At 42.3% G+C, this 24,276-nt stretch overlaps 1 protein-coding gene across 12 annotated transcripts in view; it reads right to left on the bottom strand.

The window, feature by feature from the left end:
* The window catches only part of MEF2C (myocyte enhancer factor 2C), a 498,913-nt gene that overhangs the window by 17,676 nt on the left and 456,961 nt on the right, over positions 1-24,276 (bottom strand). For all 12 annotated transcript variants that reach the window (XM_033921515.1, XM_033920672.1, XM_033921247.1 and 9 more), the window contains 2 exons: positions 23,389-23,518; positions 19,340-19,475 (listed from right to left, as the gene is read on the bottom strand). In XM_033921515.1, the coding sequence (XP_033777406.1) occupies positions 19,340-19,475; positions 23,389-23,518 (266 nt within the window). The remainder of the gene's footprint in view (positions 1-19,339; positions 19,476-23,388; positions 23,519-24,276) is intronic.

The raw sequence follows: 24,276 nt of genomic DNA, 5'->3' as shown, positions 1-24,276 counted from the left end.
CCTAGAATTGGGACATAGAATATTACCCTAGGTGCCACTAATTGCATTGTGATAGGCACCTTTTATAGAATTAAAATTTTTTAAATTAATTATTCAGACTCTTAAGGATATTTTACCAATTAACCTCCCTTTTACAAAACTGTAGCACGACTTTTAGCGCCAGCCATGCCGGTTACAGCTCCAACGCTCATAGGAATTCTATGAGCTTTGGAGCTGTTACTGCTCTGGGTGGTGCTAAAAAACGTCCTACGGTTTTGTAAAAGAGGGGGTACATTAGGGACCTAAGAGGTGCCCTTTATAGAATCAGCCCCATAGTGCACACTGTTTTAAGAAAGGTCACACTATAACTGGTAGATGACATTCATTTCAAATGACAGCCCATTCCTGAAACATTTTTAACTAGATGAAAGCACCACCTGCTGGCTAAAATGCAACTTTCCTCTTTCTCTATCTACCACCATGAGACCTGTATGGACCTAATGTATCACGTCAGTATTATAACACTATGGTTGTAAGAAAGGTGAGAGTCTGAAATAGTACGTTCTGGATTCTGTGCATCAACTAGGTAATTAGGTATGAACTTTTGAGCTCTTTATGAAAGTACAAATGAGTAGCTATGTTTGGCTTTTAGAACAATGTGTTTTGTTTACAATTAGATAGTCATTGACCTGGTAAGTAAGCTGTTCTTTTTGTACATTATAGTGGGTTTTAGAATGAGATCAATGTATTTTGTAAAGGTCAAAGCTTAAACTATGATGCTGTATATTTGTTTTTAATTACTGCTAGTAAGTTGAAAGTCTGGAATAGTACTTCCTGGGTATGATTTTTTTTTTTTTTTAAGTATTTGAATACTTAAACATAAGCATCACCTCTGCCGAGTCAGACCATAGGTCAATCGTGCCCAGCAGTCCACTCCCGCGGCGGACCCCCAGGTCAAGACCTGCTAGTGATCTTTTCATAAACATTTGGCCTTGTATAGTATCCATCTAACCATACCCCTCAATCCCCCTTTCCTTCAGGAACTCATCCAATCCCATTTTGAAACCCCAAATCGTACTTTGCTCAACCACCTCCTCTGGAAGCGTGTTCCAGGTGTCCACCATCCTCTGAGTGAAGAAGAACTTCCTAGCATTTGTTTTGAATCTGTCTCTCCTCAATTTCTTTGAGTGCCCTCTTGTTATTGTTGCCCCCGCTACTCTGAAGAATCTGTCCCTCTCTACCTTCTATATTCCCTTCATGATCTTGTAAGTTTCTATCATATCCCCTCTATGTCTCCGCTTTTCCAGGGAAAAGGGCCCCAGCCTCTCAGCATATGAAAGGTTTTCCATGCCCTTTATAATTTTTGTTGCTCTTCTCTGAACCCTCTCGAGTATCACCATATCCTTCTTAAGGTACGGCAACCAGTATTGAACGCAGTACTCCAGATGAGGGCACACCATCGCCCAATACAGCGGGAGGATAACTTCCTTGGTTCTGGTAGTGATACCTTTTTTGATAATGCCCAACATTCTGTTCGCCTTCTTGGAGGCCGCTGTGCATTGTGCCGCTGGCTTCATTGTTTTATCCACCAAGACCCCCAAGTCCTTTTCTAGGTTGCCTTCCCCCAATACCAACCTCTCCATCGTGTAGTTGTACATTGGGTTTCCTTTCCCTATGTGCAAGACTTTACATTTCTCTACACTGAAGCTCATCTGCCATTTATTTGCCCAATCACTCAGCTTGTTCAGGTCCCTTTGTAGTTCTTTACATTCCTCGATAGTTCTAACCCTACTGGAGAGTTTTGTGTCATCTGCAAATTTTATAACTTCGCACTTCGTCCCTGTTTCCAGGTCATTAATAAATATATTGAACAGCAGCAGTCCCAGCACTGACCCCTGTGGGACGCCACTCGTGACTCCTTTCCAATCAGAGTAGTGTCCCTTTACTCCTACCCTCTGCTTCCTGACCGCCAGCCAATTTCTGATCCATCTGTGCACGTTCCCTTCTACCCCATGGTTCCACAGTTTCCTTAGTAGGCGCTCGTGGAGTACCTTGTCGAAGGCTTTTTGGAAGTCCAGATATATGATGTTTATGGGGTCACCTTTGTCCAATTGTTCGTTTACCCCTTCAAAGAAGTGCAGTAGGTTCGTTTGGCATGATCTTCCTTTACAGAAACCATGGTGGCTGGTTCTCATCAGATTATTTCTTTCTATATGCTCATTGATACTGTCCTTGATTATTGATTTGGCCATCTTCCCCGGAACTGAGGTTAAGCTGACCGGTCTGTAGTTCCCCGGGTCGCCTCTGGATCCTTTTTTGAAGATGGGTGTAACATTTGCTATCCTCCAGTCCTCCGGGACTACCCCTGTTTGCAAGGATAGGTTGCATATCTGCTGTAGGAACTCCACTATTTCGTCTCTGAGCTCTTTCAATATTCTCGGGTGGTTTCTGTCTGGGCCCGGAGACTTGTCAGATTTTAATCTATCTATTTGTTTGAGTACATCTCCGAGGCTTACCTCCACTGACGATAACTTTTCCTCTTTATCCTCCTTGAAGATTTTTTCCGGTTCCGGCATGTTGGATGTGTCCTCTTTTGTGAAGACTGACGAGAAGAACGTGTTTGATCTGTCTGCCACCTACTTTTCCTCCTTTACCACTCCCTTTCTGTCTCCCTCATCTAGGGGTCCCACCTCATCCTTCACCGGTTGTTTTTCTTTCACATATCGAAAGAATGGTTTAAAATTCCATGCCTCCTTGGCAAGTCTCTCTTCATACTCCTTTTTTGCTGTTCTGACCACGCGGTGACATTCTTTTTGATGCTTCCTGTGCTCTTTCCAATTTTCCTCGGTTTTATCTTTTTCCACTTCCTGAATGATTTTTTCTTGTCACCTATCACCTGCCTAACTTCCTTGGATATCCATGCTGGGTCTTTTGTTTGATTCTTTTTGGCCCCTTTTCTAAATCTGGGTATATACAGGTTTTGCACTTCGTAGACCGTGTTTGTTGTAATGTTTGACCTTGGTTGCGACTTAGGCCTCCTTTTACAAAGCCGCGTAATAGCGTGTGCTAATGTGCCGGCTGCGCTAGCCTCTACCGCCTCCTCTTGAGCGGGCGGTAATTTTGCAGCTAGCGCGGGGGTTGTTGCGTGATAAAAAGTCGCCATGCGATAAAGCCGCTAACGCGGCTTCGTAAAAGGAGCCCTTACTATGTACTACTGAATGGTTTGAGCTATGTATTTAAAAAAAAAAAAATTTATATGTATTGAGATTTATTATTTTTATAGTTTTTGTCTCAGTCCCTGACAGAGCTCCAGAGGGGGCAAAACATGGCCATGTCGGGCAATTGAGAATTGTCAATGTTTGTTGCAACAAAACAATTTATTTATATATTTTTAAAACTGGTCTGCTGGTTTTGTTTTTTGATTGGCTATAACATTATGGTCCTGGAGCTAATCACTCCTTTGTTGTTTGAGAGTAGTAAATGGAAATGTTTAATATGAATTTTCCAACGTGGGCAAAATAAAAGTTTGTTTTGCTTTATAGATTTGTGCATGGAATGATTTGTTCTTTGTGAGTTTTATTCTCATCTGTACATCAACCTGCTTTTTAACAGTACACATTGTTTACCTACTTTTTTTTTCATATGAACTACACAAAAACTTTTTTTTTTGATAGTGACATCTCTTTAGGCCAGCTGCAATTATTTCGTAAATTCCTGAAAACTTTGTTGTTTTTGCAATTTTTAAATGGTTTAACTACAGCCTCATCAAAAGGATAATATTATAGTTATTTTTCTTATGTTCAGTACTTTAGTTTTCAATTAGTTCTTCTTTCTCCTATATTTTCTGCTGTGTACTCTAGTCTTAATTATATGTGAACCGAGTCAAGCTCCACTGGGAGATGACCCGGTATATAAACCAAAGATTAGATTAGAAAGAAGGTTGGGGCAATGGGGATTCAGTTCCTTCATAGCAAAACCTCAGGAATCATCTGGTATGAAACCCTCACCAAGCTTTCTTTCAGATGTAACTTAATTGTACCCAAATAAGATAAAAGCAAAGGATGGAATAGATCAAAGTGCTATACAACTGGAGCCGTAGAGTATTTACAAGAGTTCATTCAGGTAACAGAATTACATATTGCAGCGACAGAATTCAATAAAGTAGAAGACAATAAGAAGCATAATTTTCAGAACTATGATTGTTCAAACTTATATAGTGAATTGAGAACAGATATTCAGTGCTCAAGGGATCCAAACTAACAGATGATGACAGAGATCATTTAAAGGATAAAGCCCTCAAGGAACACACAGGTTCTTCCTGAAGGCCAGCATGTGCAAATTAATTAGCAAACAAGCCATTGGGTAGAAACAAATTGATGTTAATTTTTGCAGTTAATTGGCATTAATTAGATTTTGTATGTACATCTTCTTGCACACTATTAGATAACTCCATGTGCCTAATTCCCCTAGCATGCAACTGAAAAGGGGACATGGACGGGGGCATAGTATGGGCAGTCCAGAAATTTGCAAGTGGAGTTATAGAATACCACAAATTCTGTGCCCAAATCCCAAGAGTTGAATGCCGGAATTTATACCAGGTTTCCAGTGCCTTAATTTGGGCACTGGAATTGGACACTAAGCGCTATTCTATAAAGAACATAGCTTGGAGCTCCATTTATAGAACAGTGCTCCCGACAAAGTATTCAAAAGCAAGGAAATAAGATTCCAAATGAAGATCAGACTTGTCCATGCACTCATTTTCTCAGTGGTCAGTTATGGATATGAAAGCTGGATACTTACAGAAACAATACAGAAAGATGATTGACTCATTTGAGCATTGGTTTTGGAGAAGGATTTGAAGAACTAATAAATCAATTCTGGAAGAGATCAAACTGGCTATGTCACTTGAAGTCCAAATGATGACGTTATGACTGTCTTATTTTGGTCATACTGTCAGAAGAGAAAGATCATTGAAGAAGGACATCATGTTTGGGAAGATTGAAGGAATTAGGCGAAGAGGGTGACCTGCAAACCAGATGGCGGACATGTTGAAAACATCCATAGGGATGAAGCTGGAGGACCTTACCAGACTAGTACAAAACCAATTTCTTAGATATGTAATTCATCAAGTTGCTAGGACTCGCGCACGAGTCAATGGCACCTAACTAAATAACTCTGCACTGATTTTTTCCAATGTTGAAATCTCAGTGTCATTTATAGAATGCCTCACCCCAAGCGGGTATTTGCAGAATTTCAGTTAGGAGTCCTGCTGCTCTTTATGTACATGATAGAACCTTTTTAAGCAGAAAAATCCATTAAATACTTACTAGTGTTTAAGTCTGTTAGATTAACGGGTGCTAGAATAGATGTGTAGACATAACAGATCACAAAGTTTAATGAAAACTTACCGTGTGAGCTGTCTGTCTTTTTTTTTTCTCTCTCTCTCCTTGGCTGCTGGCTGTCTAGTTTTTTTTTTTCTCTCTCTCTCTCTCCTTGGCCACTGTCTTTTTTTTTCCTTTCTCTCTCTCTCTCTACTTGGCCGCTGTCTGTCTTTTTTTTTCTTTCTCTCTCTCTCCTTGGCCGCTAGCTGTCTGTCTTTTTTTTTTTTTTTCTTTCTCTCTCCTTGGCCACTGACTGTTTTTTTTTTTCTTTGTCTCTCTCTTCTTGGCCGCTGGCTATCTGTCTGTCTCTCTGGCCCCCTGTCTTTATTGCTTTCTGTCTCTCTCCCTGCCCGCTGTCTTTTTGTGTGTGTCTGTCCTTCATTCTTATGCGCTGCCTGCCTGTCTTTCTGTCTCTCTCCGTGGCCCCCTTCTGTCTCCCCCCCCCCCGAGCAAATCAAGATTGCTGCCTGCCCCCAGCACACCTCTACCCCCAAAACATAGCAAGTTTGCTCTCTGGTCCCTTTCCCTCTCCCCCCCCACTTCTCTGTACAGCAGCAGCATTTCCCTCCCATCATTCCCTGTGCAGCAACACCCCTTGCCTGCTACCCCTGTCCTGCAGTAGTCCTCCCTTCCTTTTACCTCCCCCGTCCAGCAGCACACATTCCGTTCTACCTGTTTTGCAGTAGCCCTTCTCCCTTCCTTTTACCTACCCCTATACAGCAGCACCCCTTTCCTGCTCCCCCTATCCAGCAGTAGCCCTTCTCCCTTCTTTGTACCTTCCCCCTGTCCAGCAGCACCCCTTTCCTGCTCCCCCTGTCCAGCAGTAGCCCTTCTACCTCCCTTTTACCTCCCCCGTCTAGCAGCACCCCTTCCCTGCACCCCCTGTCCTGTAGGCCATCTCCCTTCCTTTTACTGCCCCCCTGTTCACCAGCACTCCTTGCCTGCTCTCCCTGTCCTGCAGTAGCCCTTCCCCCCTCTTCCTTGGTTTTCATTCTCCCTCTTTCCCTCTGTCTCCTCAAAAGGTTGCTGAAGCATTCCCCCCTGTGGTCTCACATAGGCATCAGCAGCCTTCCCTCTGCCCCCCCGGTCTCACACAGGCATCGGTAGCATTTCTCATCCCCCTCCCCTTTCCTCCCGGGTTTCACACAGCCGTCGGCAGCACAGCATTCACAACTCGCTGCTCCTGCTTGCTTCAGTCCTTCGTCGCTGCCGGTTCCTACCTACTTTCTTTTTGCGCGAAGGTAAGAGCAGGACCCGGCAGCGAGGAAGGCCCGAAGTAAGCAGGAGCAGCGAGTTGAAGCCTCCCTCCCTGCCCTAGGCTGGAAGCGATGTTGGGAAAATCGGAACCGCAGGCTCCTCTTACGCACTGCAAATCAAACCGCTACAGACTCTACCGCCACGCACGCGCTGCAAATGGAACACGGCCACGGAGGCACAAATCACTGCGGCAGGGATCACGCCATTTCAACTGTGCATGCGCAGGTAAGGGTTTTATTATATTAGATTACTTTATAGGTATATGATGGTATAAGAAATCTGTGTGTACTTTAAATCTTTAGGCACCTAAATGATTCAAATGTGTAATCATAAATGCACAACTCTAGCAAGCAAATCATTCCACAAATGGTGCGGCAAGACTTTCGCTTAATTCTTCAGTTTTGCATGTTTTTTTTTTTTCTTTCTATGAGTTTCTATTGCTTCATGAAGCTGCAGTTAAGTAAATCCTTGGAACAAAATATTACCTATTCACTAAAGTGCATTAGTAGTTTAATTAACTCCTCTTCAACATATTCATTGGGGATCTGACTCAAGGGCTTCAAGGCAAAGTAACCTTATTCGCTGATGACGCCAAACTATGCAATATAGTAAACGGCCATAATCTACAAGATGCTATGGAGCAAGACCTGCGTACTTTAGAAAGTTGGTCCTTGATGTGGCAGCTGGGCTTTAACGCCAAGAAATGTAAGGTCATGCATCTCGGCAACGGAAATCCTTGCAGAACTTACACCCTGAATGGAGAAACTTTAACCAGGACTACAGCAGAACGAGACTTAGGAGTAATCATCAGTGCTGACATGAAAGCAGCCACTCAAGTGGAGAAGGCTTCATCTAAAGCACGGCAGATAATAGGTTGTATCAAGAGAAGCTTCGTCAACAGGAAACCTGAAGTCATGATGCCATTGTACAGAGCCATGATGAGACCTCATCTGGAGTACTGTGTGCAATTCTGGAGGCCACATTACCGTAAGGATGTGCTCAGAATTGAGTCGGTTCAGCGGATGGCCACCAGGATGGTCTCGGGGCTAAAGGGTCTCCCGTACGAGGAAAGACTGAGCAAATTGCAGCTCTACACTCTTGAAGAGCGTAGGGAGAGGGGAGACATGATTGAGACATTTAAGTACATCACGGGACGGGTCGAGGTGGAAGAGGATATCTTTCTTCTCAGGGGACCCTCGACCACAAGAGGACATCCGCTCAAACTCAGGGGAGGGAAGTTTCGTGGAGACGCAAGGAAGTACTTCTTCACGGAGAGAGTGATCGAGCATTGGAACAAGCTTCCAGTGCAGGTGGTCGAGGCACGCAGCATCCCAGACTTCAAGAACAAATGGGATACCCATGTGGGATCCCTACGGGGTCATGCCAAGGGATAGGGTCACTAGGACTTGAATGAGCGGGTCAGTAGAGCGACAGTATAATTACAATTATACTTAAGGGGTCAGAAGACTTAAGAGGGTGGGTAAATAGTGTGGGCAGACTTGATGGGCTATATGGCCCTTATCTGCCGTCATCTTTCTATGTTTCTATGTTTCTAATGTGGGAATTATTGTGCACTAACGATTAATATGGTGCTTTAGCAAGTGGTAATTTCTTCATTAACCACTTAATACAGAAGAGGATGGAGACCGCAACTAAAAGTTAATATGGAGCTTCCTGTGGCACATTAACTTCCATATTCTATATATGGCACCCAAAATTATGTGTCCAAATTTGGGTGCATGTCCAAGTGGAGTGCATAACTTAATAGAGCAATGAGCCTTTAACAATAATTGGGCGCTAACAACCAATTATTGGTTGCAATCAGAATTTGCATGTGCTTCTTACTATATGCTATTTCATAAAGACCCGTGCACAACTCAAAAGGGGAGAGGGGGCATGATCAAGGGAGGGGCATGGATGGATCAGGGGTGTTCACTACAGAAAAAGGATCTGATTGATAAAAATTGGAAACAGCATAAGGAATGGCAAGTCAAATGCAAGGCATTGATAAGGAAGGCAAAGAGAGACCTTGAAAAGAAGATTGCATTGAAGGCAACAACACATGGTAAAAACTTTTTTAAAGGTATATTTGAAGCAAGAAATCAGGAAAATAATTAGTTGGACCACTAGATGACTGAAGGGTAACAGGGGCAATCAAGGAAGACAAGGCCATAGTGGAGAGACTAATCCCCTCTTTTACAAAGGTGCGCTAAGCTTTTTAGCGCGTGCTAAACACACACTACATGCTAACACGTGCATGTTATCCTATGGACGTTTTAGCAGTTAGCACACGCGTTGATTTAGCGTGCGCTAAATCCATGCTAAAATGCTTAGCGCGCCTTTGTAAAAGAGGGCCTAAATGAATTATTTGCTTCAGTCTTCACCGAGGAAGACATGGGGGAGATACCAGTGCCAGAAATGGTATTCACTGCTAATGAGTCAGAGAAACTGAAACAAATCTCTGTAACACTAAAAGATGTAATGGAGCAATTTGACAAATTAACAGCAGCAAATCACCTGGACCGGATGGCATACATCCCAGAGTTCTGGTAGAATTGAAAAATGAACTTGCAGAGCTATTGTTAGTAATTTTTCTTTAAAATCAAGTACAGTGCAAGAAGACTGAAGGGTAGCCAATGTAACACAGATTTTTAAAAAGGGTCCAGAGGTGATTGGGGAAATTATAGACTGGTGAGTCTGATGTTGGCGCTGGGCAAAATGGTAGAGACTATTATAAAGAACAACATTACAGAGCATGTACAAAAGCTTGGATTAAGGAGACAAAGCCAACATGGATTTAGTCAAGGAAAATCTTGCCTCACCAAGCTATTACAATTCTTTAAAGGGGTGAATGCACATAAAGGTGGATAAAGGTGAACTGGCGAAATTGTGTGCCTGGATTTTTAAAAGGCATTTGACAAAGTAAATCATGAAAGATTCGAGGAAAATAGAAAGTCATGGAATAGGAGGTAATGTCCTATTATGGATTAAGAACTGGTTAAAAGATGGAAAACAGAGACTAGAGTTAAATGGTCAATATTCTCAATAGAGAAGGATAAATAGTAGGGTTTCTCGGGGTCTGCTTTTAACTAGTGAGATAATTAAATTTGCTGATTACAGAAAGTTGTTCAAAGTTATTAAATTGCAACAGTTCCTGTGCATCAAAATGGCAGATGACATTTAATGTGAGCAAATCAAAATTGATACATGAAGGAAAGAGGAACCCAAACTATAGGAATGTGATGAAGGGCTGCATGTTAGAAGTCACTGCCAGGAAAAGGATCTAGGTGCCATCGTTGAGGATATGTTGAAACCCTCAATTCAGTGTGCAGAAGTGGCTAAAAAAAGGAAATAGAATGTTAGGAATTATCAGGAAAGGAATGACAAACAATCGCTCCATGGTGCAGCCGCACCTTGAATGCTATAACAATTCTGGTTGCCACAAATCAAACAAGATATAGCAGAATTAGAAAAGGTACAGAGAAAGGTGACAAAAATGATCAAAGAGATGGTTCCTTATGAAGAAAGGATAAAGAGACAGCTCAGGGGAGATTTACAGAGGATAGAAATAAATATGGTGAAAAATATATTTTGCAAAAATATATTTTTCACCATATTTCTTTCTATCACGGGAGAGGATGCAATGATAGAACACTGAAATGCTTATAGGGGCTTGTCCCCAGTTAGCATCTATTCTACCTTGTTTTTCAAGGTTCTGAGCACCTCTCTGGTTGAAAGTTTACACATTGAAGTGAAGTTCACATTACAAGTTCTTCCTTTTCAGTTTTGTTGTATGGTTCTGCTTTTTGGGAGACATAGTTTAGAATTTGACCCAGTAGTTTTCATTGGTTACTTCTAATCTGGCACAATACATTTGTATGTACCCATTTTCAAAGACACAAAAAGTTTCTGGATGTTCAGGAAACTTTTGGTGCAAATGTTTATTGTCCTCAAAATGGGATACATTAAGAAGCGTTATTTTACTACAAGTCGCGTTCTTCTAGCACAACAAAATTAAAAACTTCTTGGGTACCTGGTTTTCATAAATCCTGTGAACATTGAGCATATGGTTATATTATTTTAACTACCCCGACATAAATGTTATGTACCCAAGAAGTTTTTAATTTTGTGGTTTTTATGTGACATTTTGAGGACAATAAACATTTGCACCAAACGTTTCCTGAACATCCAGAAACTTTGGGCTCCTTTTACTAAGCTGCGGTAGCGGTTTTAGCACACGCTAAATTGCCACGCGCGCTAGACACTAACACCACCATTGAGCTGGCGTTAGTTTTTACGCGTAGCACAAGGGTTAGTGCGCACTAATCGGCAGCGCACCTTAGTAAAAGGAGCCCTTTGAGTCTTTGGATTCATCAGCGTCGTTGTGGAACACTGGTCCTCTTCTTTTGGATTTTGGGGTTGCTGAACTTGTTTTCAACCAGTTGGAATTTTCAACATTTGTTTTTCTAAAATGGATGTTTATGCCACACTTACCAAGCGCATAAACATCCATTTCTCCTATATTTTAGAATGTCAGCAGATTCAGTTCCGGAATACTGGTAAAACTTGAGATATCCTGTCCTAGATGCCTCAATTCCGACTTGTATGCCATTTCTAAAATGGGGCTGTAAATTAGAGAGTAGCGCAGGGACAGAAATCCCACCCATCCCCGCCTGTCCCCGCTAGGATCCTCTCCGTCCTCACCCGTCCCTGCCAGGATTCTCTCTGTACCCACCCGTCCCCGCCAGGATCCTCTCTGTCCCCGCCAGGATCCTCTCCGTCCCCATCCGTCCCCGCCAGGATCCTCTCCGTCCCCACCCATCTCCACCAGGATCCTCTCCATCCCCACCCGATCCCACCAGGATCCTCTCCATCCCCACCCATCCCCACCAGGATCCACAAGGCGGTGAGGGATGCAAAACAGGACTATGAGGAAAAAATAGCCCGGGAGGCCAAAAACTTCAAGCCCTTCTTTAGATACGTGAAAGGGAAAAAACCTGCAAAAGAGGCAGTGGGACCCTTGGACGACATGGGAAGAAAAGGGTACATCAAGGAAGATAAACAAATCGCAGACAAACTAAATTCCTTCTTTGCGTCTGTCTTTACGAAGGAGGACACCTCAACAATACCTGAAGTGGAGAAACTGTTTACAGGAGAAATAAAGGACAGCCTCACCACAGTTGAAGTGAACTTAGATCAGATATACTACCAGATCGACAAACTTAAAAGTGACAAATCCCCTGGACCGGATGAAATTCACCCGAGAGTCTTGAAGGAATTGAAGGTCGAAATCGGAGAGTTACTGCAAAAACTTGCAAACCTGTCAATCAGAACTGGTCAGATACCAGACGACTGGAGGAAAGCGAACGTCACGCCAATTTTCAAAAAAGGATCGAGAGGAGAACCGGGCAACTATAGACCTGTGAGTCTTACATCTGTCCCCGGCAAGATGATTGAATCACTGATCAAGGATAGCATAGTTCAGCACTTGGACACACATGACTTGATGAAACCCAGTCAACATGGATTCAGGAAAGGGAAATCGTGTTTGACGAATTTACTCCAATTCTTTGAGACCGTGAACGAGCAAATTGATAGTGGAAAGCCGGTGGACATAATATACTTGGACTTCCAGAAAGCATTTGACAAAGTTCCACACAAAAGACTTCTTAGGAAACTACAAAGCCATGGCATAGAGGGAGATATACAAAGATGGATAGGCAAATGGCTGGAAAACAGGAAGCAGAGAGTGGGCATAAATGGGAAGTTCTCCGACTGGGAGAAAGTGACTAGTGGTGTACCCCAAGGCTCGGTACTTGGGCCGATCCTTTTTAATATTTATATCAATGACCTGGAAAACGGAACATCCAGTGAGATCATCAAGTTTGCAGACGACACAAAACTCTGCCGGGCAATCAGATCGCAGGAGGACAGTGAGGAACTCCAGAGCGACTTGTGTCGGTTAGAAAAATGGGCGGAGAAATGGCAGATGAAGTTCAACGTGGAGAAATGCAAGGTAATGCATTTAGGCAGTAAAAATAAGGAATACGAGTACAGAATGTCAGGTGCAACTCTGGGAAAAAGTGAACAAGAAAGGGATCTGGGTGTACTGATAGATAGGACCCTGAAGCCGTCGGCACAATGCGCGGCAGCGGCAAATAAGGCAAATAGAATGTTGGGCATGATAAAGAAAGGAATCTCGAGTAGATCGGAGAAAGTTATAATGCCGCTTTATAGGGCAATGGTCAGACCCCACTTGGAATACTGCGTCCAACATTGGTCTCCCTACTTAAAGAAGGATATAAAACTGCTGGAGAGGGTGCAGAGACGAGCAACTAAACTAGTGAAGGGTATGGAGAAACTGGAATATGAGGATCGACTTAAAACACTGGGATTGTTCTCCCTTGAGAAAAGGAGACTGCGTGGGGATATGATCGAAACCTTCAAAATACTGAAAGGAATCGACAAAATAGAGCAGAAAAAAACTATTTACATTGTCCAATTTGACACGGACAAGAGGACATGAAATGAAGCTAAGGGGGGGCAAGTTCAGGACTAATATCAGGAAGTTCTGCTTCACACAGAGAGTGGTTGACATCTGGAATACTCTCCCAGGGGAGATTATTGCGGAATCGACAGTCCTAGGCTTCAAAAGCAAACTAGATGCATATCTCCTTGAGAGAGGCATATAAAGATATGGTTGGCTATAAAATAAGCCAGGTGTATACCTAGCAGGGCCTCCGCGTGTGCGGATCGCCGGACTTGATGGACCGAAGGTCTGATCCGGAGATGGCGCTTCTTATGTTCTTATGTTCTTATCCCCACCCGATCCCACCAGGATCCTCTCTGTCCCCACCCATCCCCGCAAGGCATTACCTCCATCCCCGCCCGTCTCCATAAAAAGCAGCAATTACTTCTGAGAGGATCATCAATTCCACAGTTTCTTTTGTGTTTGTGCTGCTGTTTTCCTTGTGGAATCTCTTTGGTGGAACCCTTTTTTTGTTTTCTGTTCAGGTAATTAACTTATAAACCCCCTCTTTTACTAAGGCTGACGTGTCCATTAAATTATATGGACGAACCCTGCTTCCAAAGCCTTCCATCCCCGTGGGAGTCCTGTTGGCTAGAGGGGGGTCCCCGTGGGAGTCCTGTGGGTTAGGGGGGATTCCCGCGGGACCCGTGGGATTCCCGTGATCCCCGTTCCCGTGCAGACCTCTATTGTAAATCTGATTTTTTTTTTAGGGCAAAGAGATTACCTTTAAGTAGCATCCAAATTTATTCTGGAGAGAAAATGAAGATAGGTTATTTTCTAACAATTCAGTTGCCAAATGAGTAATTCCTACTATAATGATGTGTGATAGGCTCCTAAGAGGGTGGGAGAAGTGATCTACTTGGGCTAACATTAAGAAGGGTTATTTTACTACAAGTCGTGCTCTTCTAGCATAGGGTCCCAATTTGTGCAATGAAACCCTGAGTTAAAATTGTGGTAAAATAACCTGTTTTAACTGTAGCTCACATTGATAACATGCCCCTCAAATACTGTTAAATATATCCTATTTAAAATGAAGAGCACATTTTCCAAGGGAAGAGTTCTTGTAAAGAAATGTAACCAAATGCATTGCCCTGCCTCTATATTTTATGAAGATGAGACATGCAGTATAAATCCATCTGCAACTAATGGCTTATAGTCACACTTTCCATTAATCAAAACAGCATTTCCTTATCTGTTTTGATAGGTGGTAGAAGTACTCTGTATTGGAAAAAATCTTTCAAAGGGATAGTCTTTTTTGCAACAAAAATGAAAGGGGAAGGTAGGACTATACAGACTAACTATCTGATAAAGAGGACTCTCTGGTCCTCAAAAGCTCAGGCCTCAGTAATCGATTAGTCTAAAGCGCCACCTGCCTCTCATTTTTGTATCTGCAGACCCTGTTCCAATGTTATTGGCCGGATGCATATTAGATGTTAATATTGTGCAGGCAGTTGCTACTCAATAATACCATAAAAGCTGTAAATTGCTATTTTTTAAAGGCTGACCATCTTGTGGTGATCAAATAGCTATCAATTCCAGGTTTGATCGGTTCCAGCTTCCAGCATAATCTGTCAGCTTCCTAGTTAAATTTGGAGATACAGTACTTAGGAAGACAAGAAGTGATGTCCATGCAGGAAGTTGAAAGCCAGTGCAACGGAGATCAATAGTGACCTGAGACTCTTATAGCCACTTAGGTACTGTGTATCAGTCTGCTTAAAATAACAATTTGTAGTAGTGTTGCATTCTGTTTGCTAATAAAGAGAATTAAAAAAAAAAAAAAAAGAATTATTGCCTAGCACCACACTGTACAATCTCTAAAAAATATGGGTGTTAACCAGAATAATTTTCAAAAGCAGGGATTTTAATGCAAAACAGTTATTTTGGGTTTATTTTTCTGCATGGAATAAGTGGGGAAAACAACCAAACAGGCTTGGCAAAATTATGGCACACCTCTGAGAAATTTATTAAGATGAATGTAGTGATATGTACCAATGTTATTCTAGGTTCTAGTCTTCTCTATGCTAGACATACTCTCCACTCACAAACACCATAGCAAGAACAGTACACACCAATACACAGGGAGAATGAGGATACAGATCTGGAAAACAGAGGGGTTGGGTTTCCTCCTCCCCCCAAATCAACTAAACATTCCTGTAACCATTACAAAGAGTGACACTGTGCAATTAAGATTGGCAGCTGCATGTCTACACTGCAGGTGTGGTGTTCCAAGGGTGCACACGATTCTTTTCAAATGTCTTTCAAATCCCAAACCAGTCAGTGAGGCCAATACCAAAGAATGAGCTCATAACTGAAACTGAGAGAAGTTTTTAAATAAAGACCATATGCAAAACACAAAATGGTTTAGTGAAGGCATCGTATGTAGTCAAGTGCCATGCATTCTGGCCACTGAGCATGTTTTATAAGAAATAAGGTGGAGCCAACATGAAGCCACACTGCATGTGGTTCTTGGGCCTTGAACATTTTCAACTTGTGGCAGTTATCCTCAATATACAGACCAATAGATTGGGTCCCATGGGTTAAAGTTATTCTTCCACATTGTGACCATAGGAAAAACATACAGTCCATTGGGCTTATTATATGCTGAAAGGGTTATTTAGGGTTATTGATGGTTCTTGGCTCCCTGGTTCCCCCAACTTTCCCCAGCCTAGTTTTCAAGAAACTCACAATCAAAGTTCAGGAGATAAATTCGGTCTACGACCTTGTTAGTTTTCATAGCTTCATTATGCAGAGAGCTTGCCCTGACAGTGTTCAAAGACAACCACTAAATAAGTATATCTGATTAAGTCATCTGCATTTATTGATGTTGCGATTTGCCAGCCTTTCTATATGAGATAGACCACTGTAATGTATGCTTAAATGCTTAACATTTCTGTTCAAGGGCAAGGCTGCTATTTATGCCATCTGTTTACAAGGATAAAATAATTTAGACCAGGGCTGCCCAAGTCCAGTCCTCGAGATCTACTGGCAGGCCAGGTTTTCAGGATATTCACAATGAACATGCCTGAGAGAGATTTGTATACCAAGAAGGCAGTGCAGGCAAATCTCTCTCATGCATATTCATTGTGGATATCCTGAAAACCTGGCCTGCCAGTAAATCTCGAGGACCGGACTTGGGCAGCCCTGATCTAAACAGTGGCTGAATATTGTCATTATTCATTTAACATTAATCCCATCCCCTGGATGCCTCAGCCCCTTCTCATTTTATACAAGTAGGCAGCAATTCTATAAAATGGCATCCCAATGTCATGCCCATAGCCAGTGGCATATGGCCCCCATGCACTCCTCTCTGTCCCCCCCCCACACCACACTCACACCCTCTCTAACCACCCCCATACCTCACTAGTGCGAGCACCTTCTCCAGTCTAATGCTCACGCTGGTGTTGGCTTTCCCTTTGACACCATTTCCTGGCCTCATGACACACAAGTGATTTCCAGCAGCAGGTTAGAGTAGTTGCTCGTGCTGGTGAAGACTTTAAAGAGGTACGGGGTGGGGAAAGGAAGGCACAAGTATGGCATGGGGGGCGAAGAGATGCCAGTACCCCCACCAAGATGGCACACAGGGCTGTTCCCCCCGCCTCCTCCTAACTACACCACTGCCTAAGGCACCAATTCTATAATAGCATTTTGGTGCCAAGATTCCAATATTGAATACTAGGGTATGTCAGTACGGTATGCCTAGGATTAGGCATGACCCCATTATGCCATGTCAATGACAGGCAGAAGTGGCACACTTAAAGAGTGCCAAGTGATGTGTAATTGATAGCATTCTATACACTATGGCCCAGATTCTATAAAAGGTGCCTAATTTAATTATTTAAAAAGTTTAATTGGCATCTATAATTAGCAATTCATAATTAGCTTAAATTAAAATGAATTGGGAGTAGGCGCCATCCAAGGTGCCTACCAGAAAGTGGGAGTGGTTAAGAGCTGATCGTGGTCATGTTTTGCATATAGGTGCCTAAATTGGAATTAGGTGCCAGTATTTAAGCCAAGAAAATCCTAGCATAAATAGAGAGCGCCTAAGAATTTGATGCCTACTAGTGCCAAAGTCAAATTTAGGCGCTGCTGGGCATGATTCTATAAATGTCACCTAAATGGGGCCTACATGTTTAACTGGGAGACAAGCCCATACACCGCACACATTTACACCCCCTCCCCCCTTTGCAGTTAAGTACTTATGGCACTTAGGGACTGCATTATAGTACAGAATCTTGTACCCATAAGCACCTGTCAATTAATGATGCCTCTGATGTGCATAAGTGGCCCCATACTTTATACAACAGAATTATAGAATTGCTTTCGTAGTTTTTGGTTGCATGGCAACACATATGGAGAACATATATCTATTTTCTGGGGCAAATTGTATTAAAAAGAACTTACCGTATATACTCAAATATAAAGAGATTTTTGGGCCAAAAATAGGGGTCTTGGTTTATATTTGAGTTGGTGCCCACCCACCCCCGTTTTCGGACCATTGCAGGCTTCCCCCAGGCCTGCCATAAGCCCTGGTGGTCCTGCAGTGATCCCTCCTGCCTCCTGTCCTAGCTGACTCTAAAACATCCCACTTTCTGCCTCCCAGACTGCTAGAAAACTTAACTTCAAAGCCCTGGTGGTCTAGTGGTGAACCTATGCTTCTGCCCCGTGAAAGCCACTATCTAAAATGGCTGCCACGAGTTCTTGTGGAGTTTGCCACGAGAACTTGTGGCAGCTATTTTACATGGCGATTCGCTCGGGGCAAGAGCATAGGAAGATCACTCTGGACTAGTTCACTTCTGGATCACCAGGGCTTTCAAGGTAGGCTTTCTAGAAGTCTGGGAGGCAGGTGGGATGATTTAGAGTTGGCCGGGTCAGGAGATGGGAGGGATACCTCCTGTCCCAGCTCACCGCTAGACCACCAGGGCTTACAGCAGGCCCGGAGAAAGGCCTGCAAGGCATCAGGGGAGGGAAGGAGTGGGGACAGGGTACAGAGCCTGGCAGGGCAGGGGAGAGAGGGGGTTGTGTGCAGAGCCAGGCAGGGCAGGGAGGGAGGGGGGCTGGGTGCAGAACCTGGCAATGCAGGGCACTTGAATATATATTTGTTAATATTTCCCCCTTTTTAGGAGATACAAAAGTTACCTTGGTTTTATATTCAGATCAGTTTATATTCGAGTATATGTGGCATATGGTTAGTAACTAATGCTAAGTGCTTTTGAATATCTGCATATTTGGGGGGAGGGGGGTTCATATTAACTCCATTTGCCTATCATCTGAATTGTCTTGTTTTGTTCCTTTCATGTTGTAGAGATTGTGTTGTACACATTCACAAAGCCTCAAACAGGCTTAGTAAGCTGCACTTTCAGTGGCTGTTGTGCTTACACTGTAACATGTGATTGGTCTATTTTGACTTAGTCAATCTACCGAAAAACAGTGCTGAAATCCTGGCTTATTTTCTTCTCTGGCTGGCAATGAGTTACAACTGTTTGTGGCAATTTCATTATGTATCAAGTATTAATGTTTTTCAGAATTTGTTTTAGTGCAGTGTAGTTTGAAGCATGCATTCAACATTTCTAAATTTCACCACTAGAGGACAGTGTAACATGCCTTTCAAATATCTAAAGAGCAGAACTGGATGCCTCAGTACCAGATTGTCTTAGGGGAATGTTATATGTTATTTTGACTATATTTTATGAGCACATTTAGTTAAACAGAATTTTAGTAGGGTCCTTGGTGACACACAGTGACAGGTTAGCAGATGAATAGAGAAAATGGCAAACATAAGTATCGGACATAATCAGTTAATTTCTATAATTCTTTCCTTTCCTTACATTGTCTACTTCACTTTTTATGTGATGTTTTGTTAATTTGTTGTAGAAAGGTTTATTTTAATCAAAACTAAATCAAGCAGGGCAATAGGAAATAGTCTACCAGCAAATCACAGTGAAAGACGTCCAATATATCAGTGTTAAGAACAGAGGAAATGTCTGCAGTATTCAGCTACCTTCCGTCTGATACTTATTCTCCAGTGGTGTGGTCAAGAAAAGGGAAAAAAAGGTCACACAGTTTCACACAGAGTTGCTTTCATGCATCTTGTTAGCACAGACATGGGGGGAGAGGGCGCCTCTCAAGGGTGGGATTGGAGCCTGCTGTGTCTTTCTCAACACAGTGTCTCCTGAGCAGATGCGACAGTGCTTACCCCAGCTGACTGAGGGTGGACGGTGGCATGTTATGAAGATGCTGCTGCTGCCAGCCAGTAACAGAGCCAAGATGTAGAGCGCTCGTCGTGTGAAAACCGGAGAGAGAAGACAGGTCTGCGCTGCCTAGTGAGTACTCTAGATTTCAAGACAAGAAAGGACAATAATAATAATAAAAAATCAAACCTTCCAATAATGGCAGGTGTCACATTTTTAACCAGGCAATTTCTTTCCTTCAGAGTTCCAAAGCTAGTAGTTGCCTTTTGTCAATGGTTAATGAGAACTGGTCAAGACTATAAAGCTGCTATTGCTATTATGAACTTCTGTCTAACACTATTTAATACAGGGGTGTCAAAGTCCCTCCTCGAGGGCCGGAATCCAGTCGGGTTTTCTGGATTTCCCCAATGAATATGCATTGAAAGCAGTGCATGCAAATAGATCTCATGCAGATTCATTGGGGAAATCCTGAAAACCCGACTGGAATACGGCCCTCGAGGACCGACTTTGACACCTGTGATTTAATACATCATCATTTTAATTGCAAGAAAACCTGAAGTTTCAAAATCAGCATACACTTCCATTCCACTGGATCCTCACCTTAGTCCATTACAATAAAGTCTATAATTAAGCAGTATGACATAAGGTGCCCATTATTGATGGACACTAGTATGCTTTGGAAATGCATTTATTTATTCAATTTTCTATACCGTTCTCCCAGGGGAGCTCAGAATCTATCTATAATGTACCTGGAGCAATGCGGGGATTAAGTGACTTGCCCAGGGTCGCAAGGAGCAGTGTGGGTTTAACCCCTCAACCTCAGGGTGCTGAGGCTGTAGATTTAACCACTGTGTCATACTCAGCATATGGTGATCTGTGGTTTTAAGCTGTAGACAGCTGCAGGCTTACTTCAACTAAGATATTCATTGTTGAGCCAGGTCCAGGCTCCGACAATGAATACTTGGTCAGTGAAGTCGTCCAGAAGTGACTGGGCACCAGCAGCCATTATTCATACCAGTGTAGAATTAGCTCGGTGGATAGAGCTGGCCATCCTATCTTTATTCACTTATTTATTGGTTACTAGACTGAATAAATCTGCTAGCCAGTTAAATCCAGGCTCTGCCTTGGAACAAAGCGAGCAGTGCTGTGGCATTCAGAGAAGATGATCAGTGGCACTGCCCGGCGTGGTTTAAGCAGGCAGGATCTTCTTCTGCCTGCTTGAACCACAATGAATATCAAGCCCATTGTATTTTCAGCCACCAAGGAGAAGTGCTGTGTTAGAGCATTAGATTGTGGTTCAGGGACTCTGCACTGCCACTCTTTGGGACCTTGGGCATGCGATGTATCTCCCTGTCTCTCAAGACCCAGTTGTAAACAAGTTGTCTGTCTGAACTTAGCTTTCGTGGTAAACAAATGATGTGATCAGCTGATTTATTAAGTGGCAGGTAGCTCACTACTGCTCACTCCTGGAATGCTTTATATTTTTCATAAAATCAAATAATTTTTGAAGCTTATTTATTTTAGGTATTCATATACCACCTATCAAGGTTATCTAAGCGGTGGTTTACAATAAGGTACCCAAGTTATTTTATATTGTTTGATTCTACATTGTTCTAGGACAGGGGTAGGGAACTCCGGTCCTCGAGAGCCATATTCCAGTCGGGTTTTCAGGATTTCCCCAATGAATATGCATTGAAAGCAGTGCATGCAAATCGATCTCATGCATATTCATTGAGGAAATCCTGAAAACCTGACTGGAATATGGCTCTCGAGGAGCGGAGTTCCCTACCCCTGTTCTAGGATCTTGGGGTAGATACAAGTGCATGAAATTGCATGCATTCTCCATTTGACACACATATAAAGCTTCTGATTCATCTTGACTGCACCCTGTAGGCTAATGCTTGTTACTAACAGGAAGCCCAGGACGTAGCTACTGCTCTCAGACTGAGAATCTATTACCACCACTGCTCCTTCTGCAGTCCTTCATAAGGCCATATCAAAAACTCATTATGGAACTCTCCACAAGATATATGTGATTCAATTATTTATACGTCTTTTGATATCCCCTCTTCTCATGAATGGAGCTGCAAAATTCTTATTCCCTTTACCCCTGTTGCATCGTAACATATATATATTGCAAGCATGAATGGGATCTAATGTACCACTATACATCAAATGGCAGAATATGATATGTGAAATGACTGGGTGGACTAAGCTAAGTGAAAAACCCAATATTACAATTTATGGAATAGATATTAGGAACTTTATCCTGCACAGAGACCCTGCACACTGGGGGAGCTATAAGATAAAAGATCCTACGCTGTTTTTTTTTTTTTTTAAATAAAATGTTCATTGTTGCAAAGATGTTCTTTGGTTATATACATGTAAGACTTGTTGCCCTATAATATTTCATTATAATATGATCTTAGATATGGATAAAAGTTCCCATTGAACGATGAGGTTACTACATGATGACATTACGTAGTCAGAGATAATAGCACTGATAAAATATTATCTATCTTTACAATCAAGATCATCGAGGTTATTTTGCGTCTATAATACTCTCAGGGTGCCCATGCCACTTGACTTCTTTTGGGAGCTACACAGTGAAGCCACATCATCTTATAATCAACAGATGCAACACTAAAAGAAATCTGATCTTTCACAGTTGGACACCAGTCATCCAGAGTAGAGAATGACACGGTGACAAAATTCATCACCGTTCCCGTCCCCGCGGATAACCGCGGGAAATAATCCCATATCATTTTCTAGTATCTATTTCAACCTCGGTCCTTCTACACCAGCATTCTTCAAAGCAAAGCTTGCGGGTCAGTGGTTGTGCCCAATTATACTCTGATTCTTCCCTCTCTCCTTAAAGAATGACATGAAGATGGTTTCCCGCGGTTATCCGCAGGGACGGGGACGGTGATGAATTTTGCCACCGTGTCATTCTCTAAGGAAGCGGTCAGGTGTTGGAGGGGCTGAATGAAGTTTCCTGTTAAACTACCTTATAAAAGCAGAGGGCCAGACATTTAGCCAGGGAGGCTGCTGATTAAATTAAATACCAGGACTGGTCTTAACATTAATATGTATAGTCAGTGGTGCTATCTGTTTAAGTAGTGTCACTGGATCTATGGCAACTATCCATTTATGCTAATGGTGTAGTGGTTAAAGCTACAGCCTCAGCACCCTGAGGTTGTGAGCTCAAACCCACACTGTGCCTTGTAATCCTGGGCAAGTCACTTAATCCCCCCATTGCTCCAGGTACATTGCTTGAGTACCTGAATAAATTCATGTAAACCGTTCTGAGTTCCCTTGGGAGAGTGGTATAGAAAATTGAATAAATAAATAAATCTCTGTTCACTTCTTCCCAATGTCAGCCCCTTATTATATGGCTGTTTAGTGAGTTATCAAATGCCCAATCTTATTCATATGTTTGCCACAACCTTGCTTTGACTATTGGTCCCAGAGTATCTCAGAGAATGCAGTAAAGCAGATAACAGCCTCTTGATAAGAAATTGGTAGACATCACTGAAAGAGATGAAGTATTTTAACATATGTGGGAACAATACAAGTCCCACTCAACTTTCCATGAACTATTTCTGCTGTTCCAAAGTTGGATTGTCATGGGGATATGAACACATCCTGACATTTTTAATGCATCAACATAAGTTCTATAAACTTGCAATTTAATGCGAATAATGGTGAGTATTCACCACTAGATCATGGATTATGAAGATGGCATACTGCTGGAAGCTGCTTTGAACATGAAGTTGGTGGTGAATTTATAAGACTTGCCAGAAGCCTTTTCTTCACAACCATGTTACAGCAAACAAGTACAATATTGAAAAATTAAACATATGCATATTGATATTTTACATGGAATCACCTGTAATTAGAAAGGTTTGTATAAGTCTTGTTTGTTCCATTCTGTGAATGTTACTTTTGTAAAGCCGCGTAGGTTGATAAATTGTTTAAATAAATAAATAAACCCATGAAAATCTTTGCTTTACATTTTTGCGTCATATGCCATTTCTATGGATCCAGCACTCACCTGTACCATATGTTGTTGAAATGGCCGAAGGGTATCCTCCCATCCCTTGCCCTGGCAAAGTAGGAGTTGCTACGGAAACCACTGGGGTAGCCAACGACTGAGCAGACTGGGAGTTATTTATCCTCTGATTCTTTCAAAGTAAAAAAAGAGACAAAAATTAAGGCTCCCTTGGTGTTTCTGTCCCATTTTATCATTTCTGTCTGATTTTTGCAGGCTTATCGGGCATAAAAACTACTTGCCACAAACTTCATTAAATTAATCATTTAACATGTGGCTCCTATGAACTCTGCCAGCCCTATCATTTACAGATTTTCAAGAGACCAGCAGTCGCCATAGTAACTCATTACATCAGTGTCTCCTAGGCAACTGAACTTGTAACAAGTAAAGATTGCTTTATTGTGGGTAGGAAGCAGACCATGTGGAAAACTGATGAAATATGCATACTGTACTTCCATTGTTTCTGCCTTTATTGAAATGCAAAAATTTCATTAAAATCTAGAAATTCTGGGTTCATCAGACAGGAGCAGCACTGATGTCAATGACCACTAGATGGCACTCCAGTTACTTTTTTAAAAGAACAACGCTGAAAAGCAGGCTGGGGAGCTAAGCCACTGTATTTTTATTCTGTACATTCTAAGGTCCAGCATAAGCTAACTATCCCCAAAATAAAGTTATCACCAGCAGTTGTGCTCTGCTTCTAGGAAGTACTTTAGCTTTTTATTTTTTTTAAAGTTTTTATTGAGGAATACAGACAATGGGGGGGGGGGGGGGTCAGTACCATGGTTTAGGCAAATTCATGCCACCTTTTCCTGTCATGTAAATATATCCAGTGATTCATTTTACCTCAGTCATTAATGGTGAAGGATATTTCTACTTACCAAAAGCAGA

Source organism: Geotrypetes seraphini, chromosome 1 (genome assembly GCF_902459505.1).
Source record: "Geotrypetes seraphini chromosome 1, aGeoSer1.1, whole genome shotgun sequence".
Lineage (NCBI taxonomy): Eukaryota > Metazoa > Chordata > Amphibia > Gymnophiona > Dermophiidae > Geotrypetes > Geotrypetes seraphini.
This window is presented reverse-complemented; position numbering and strand designations above follow the sequence as displayed.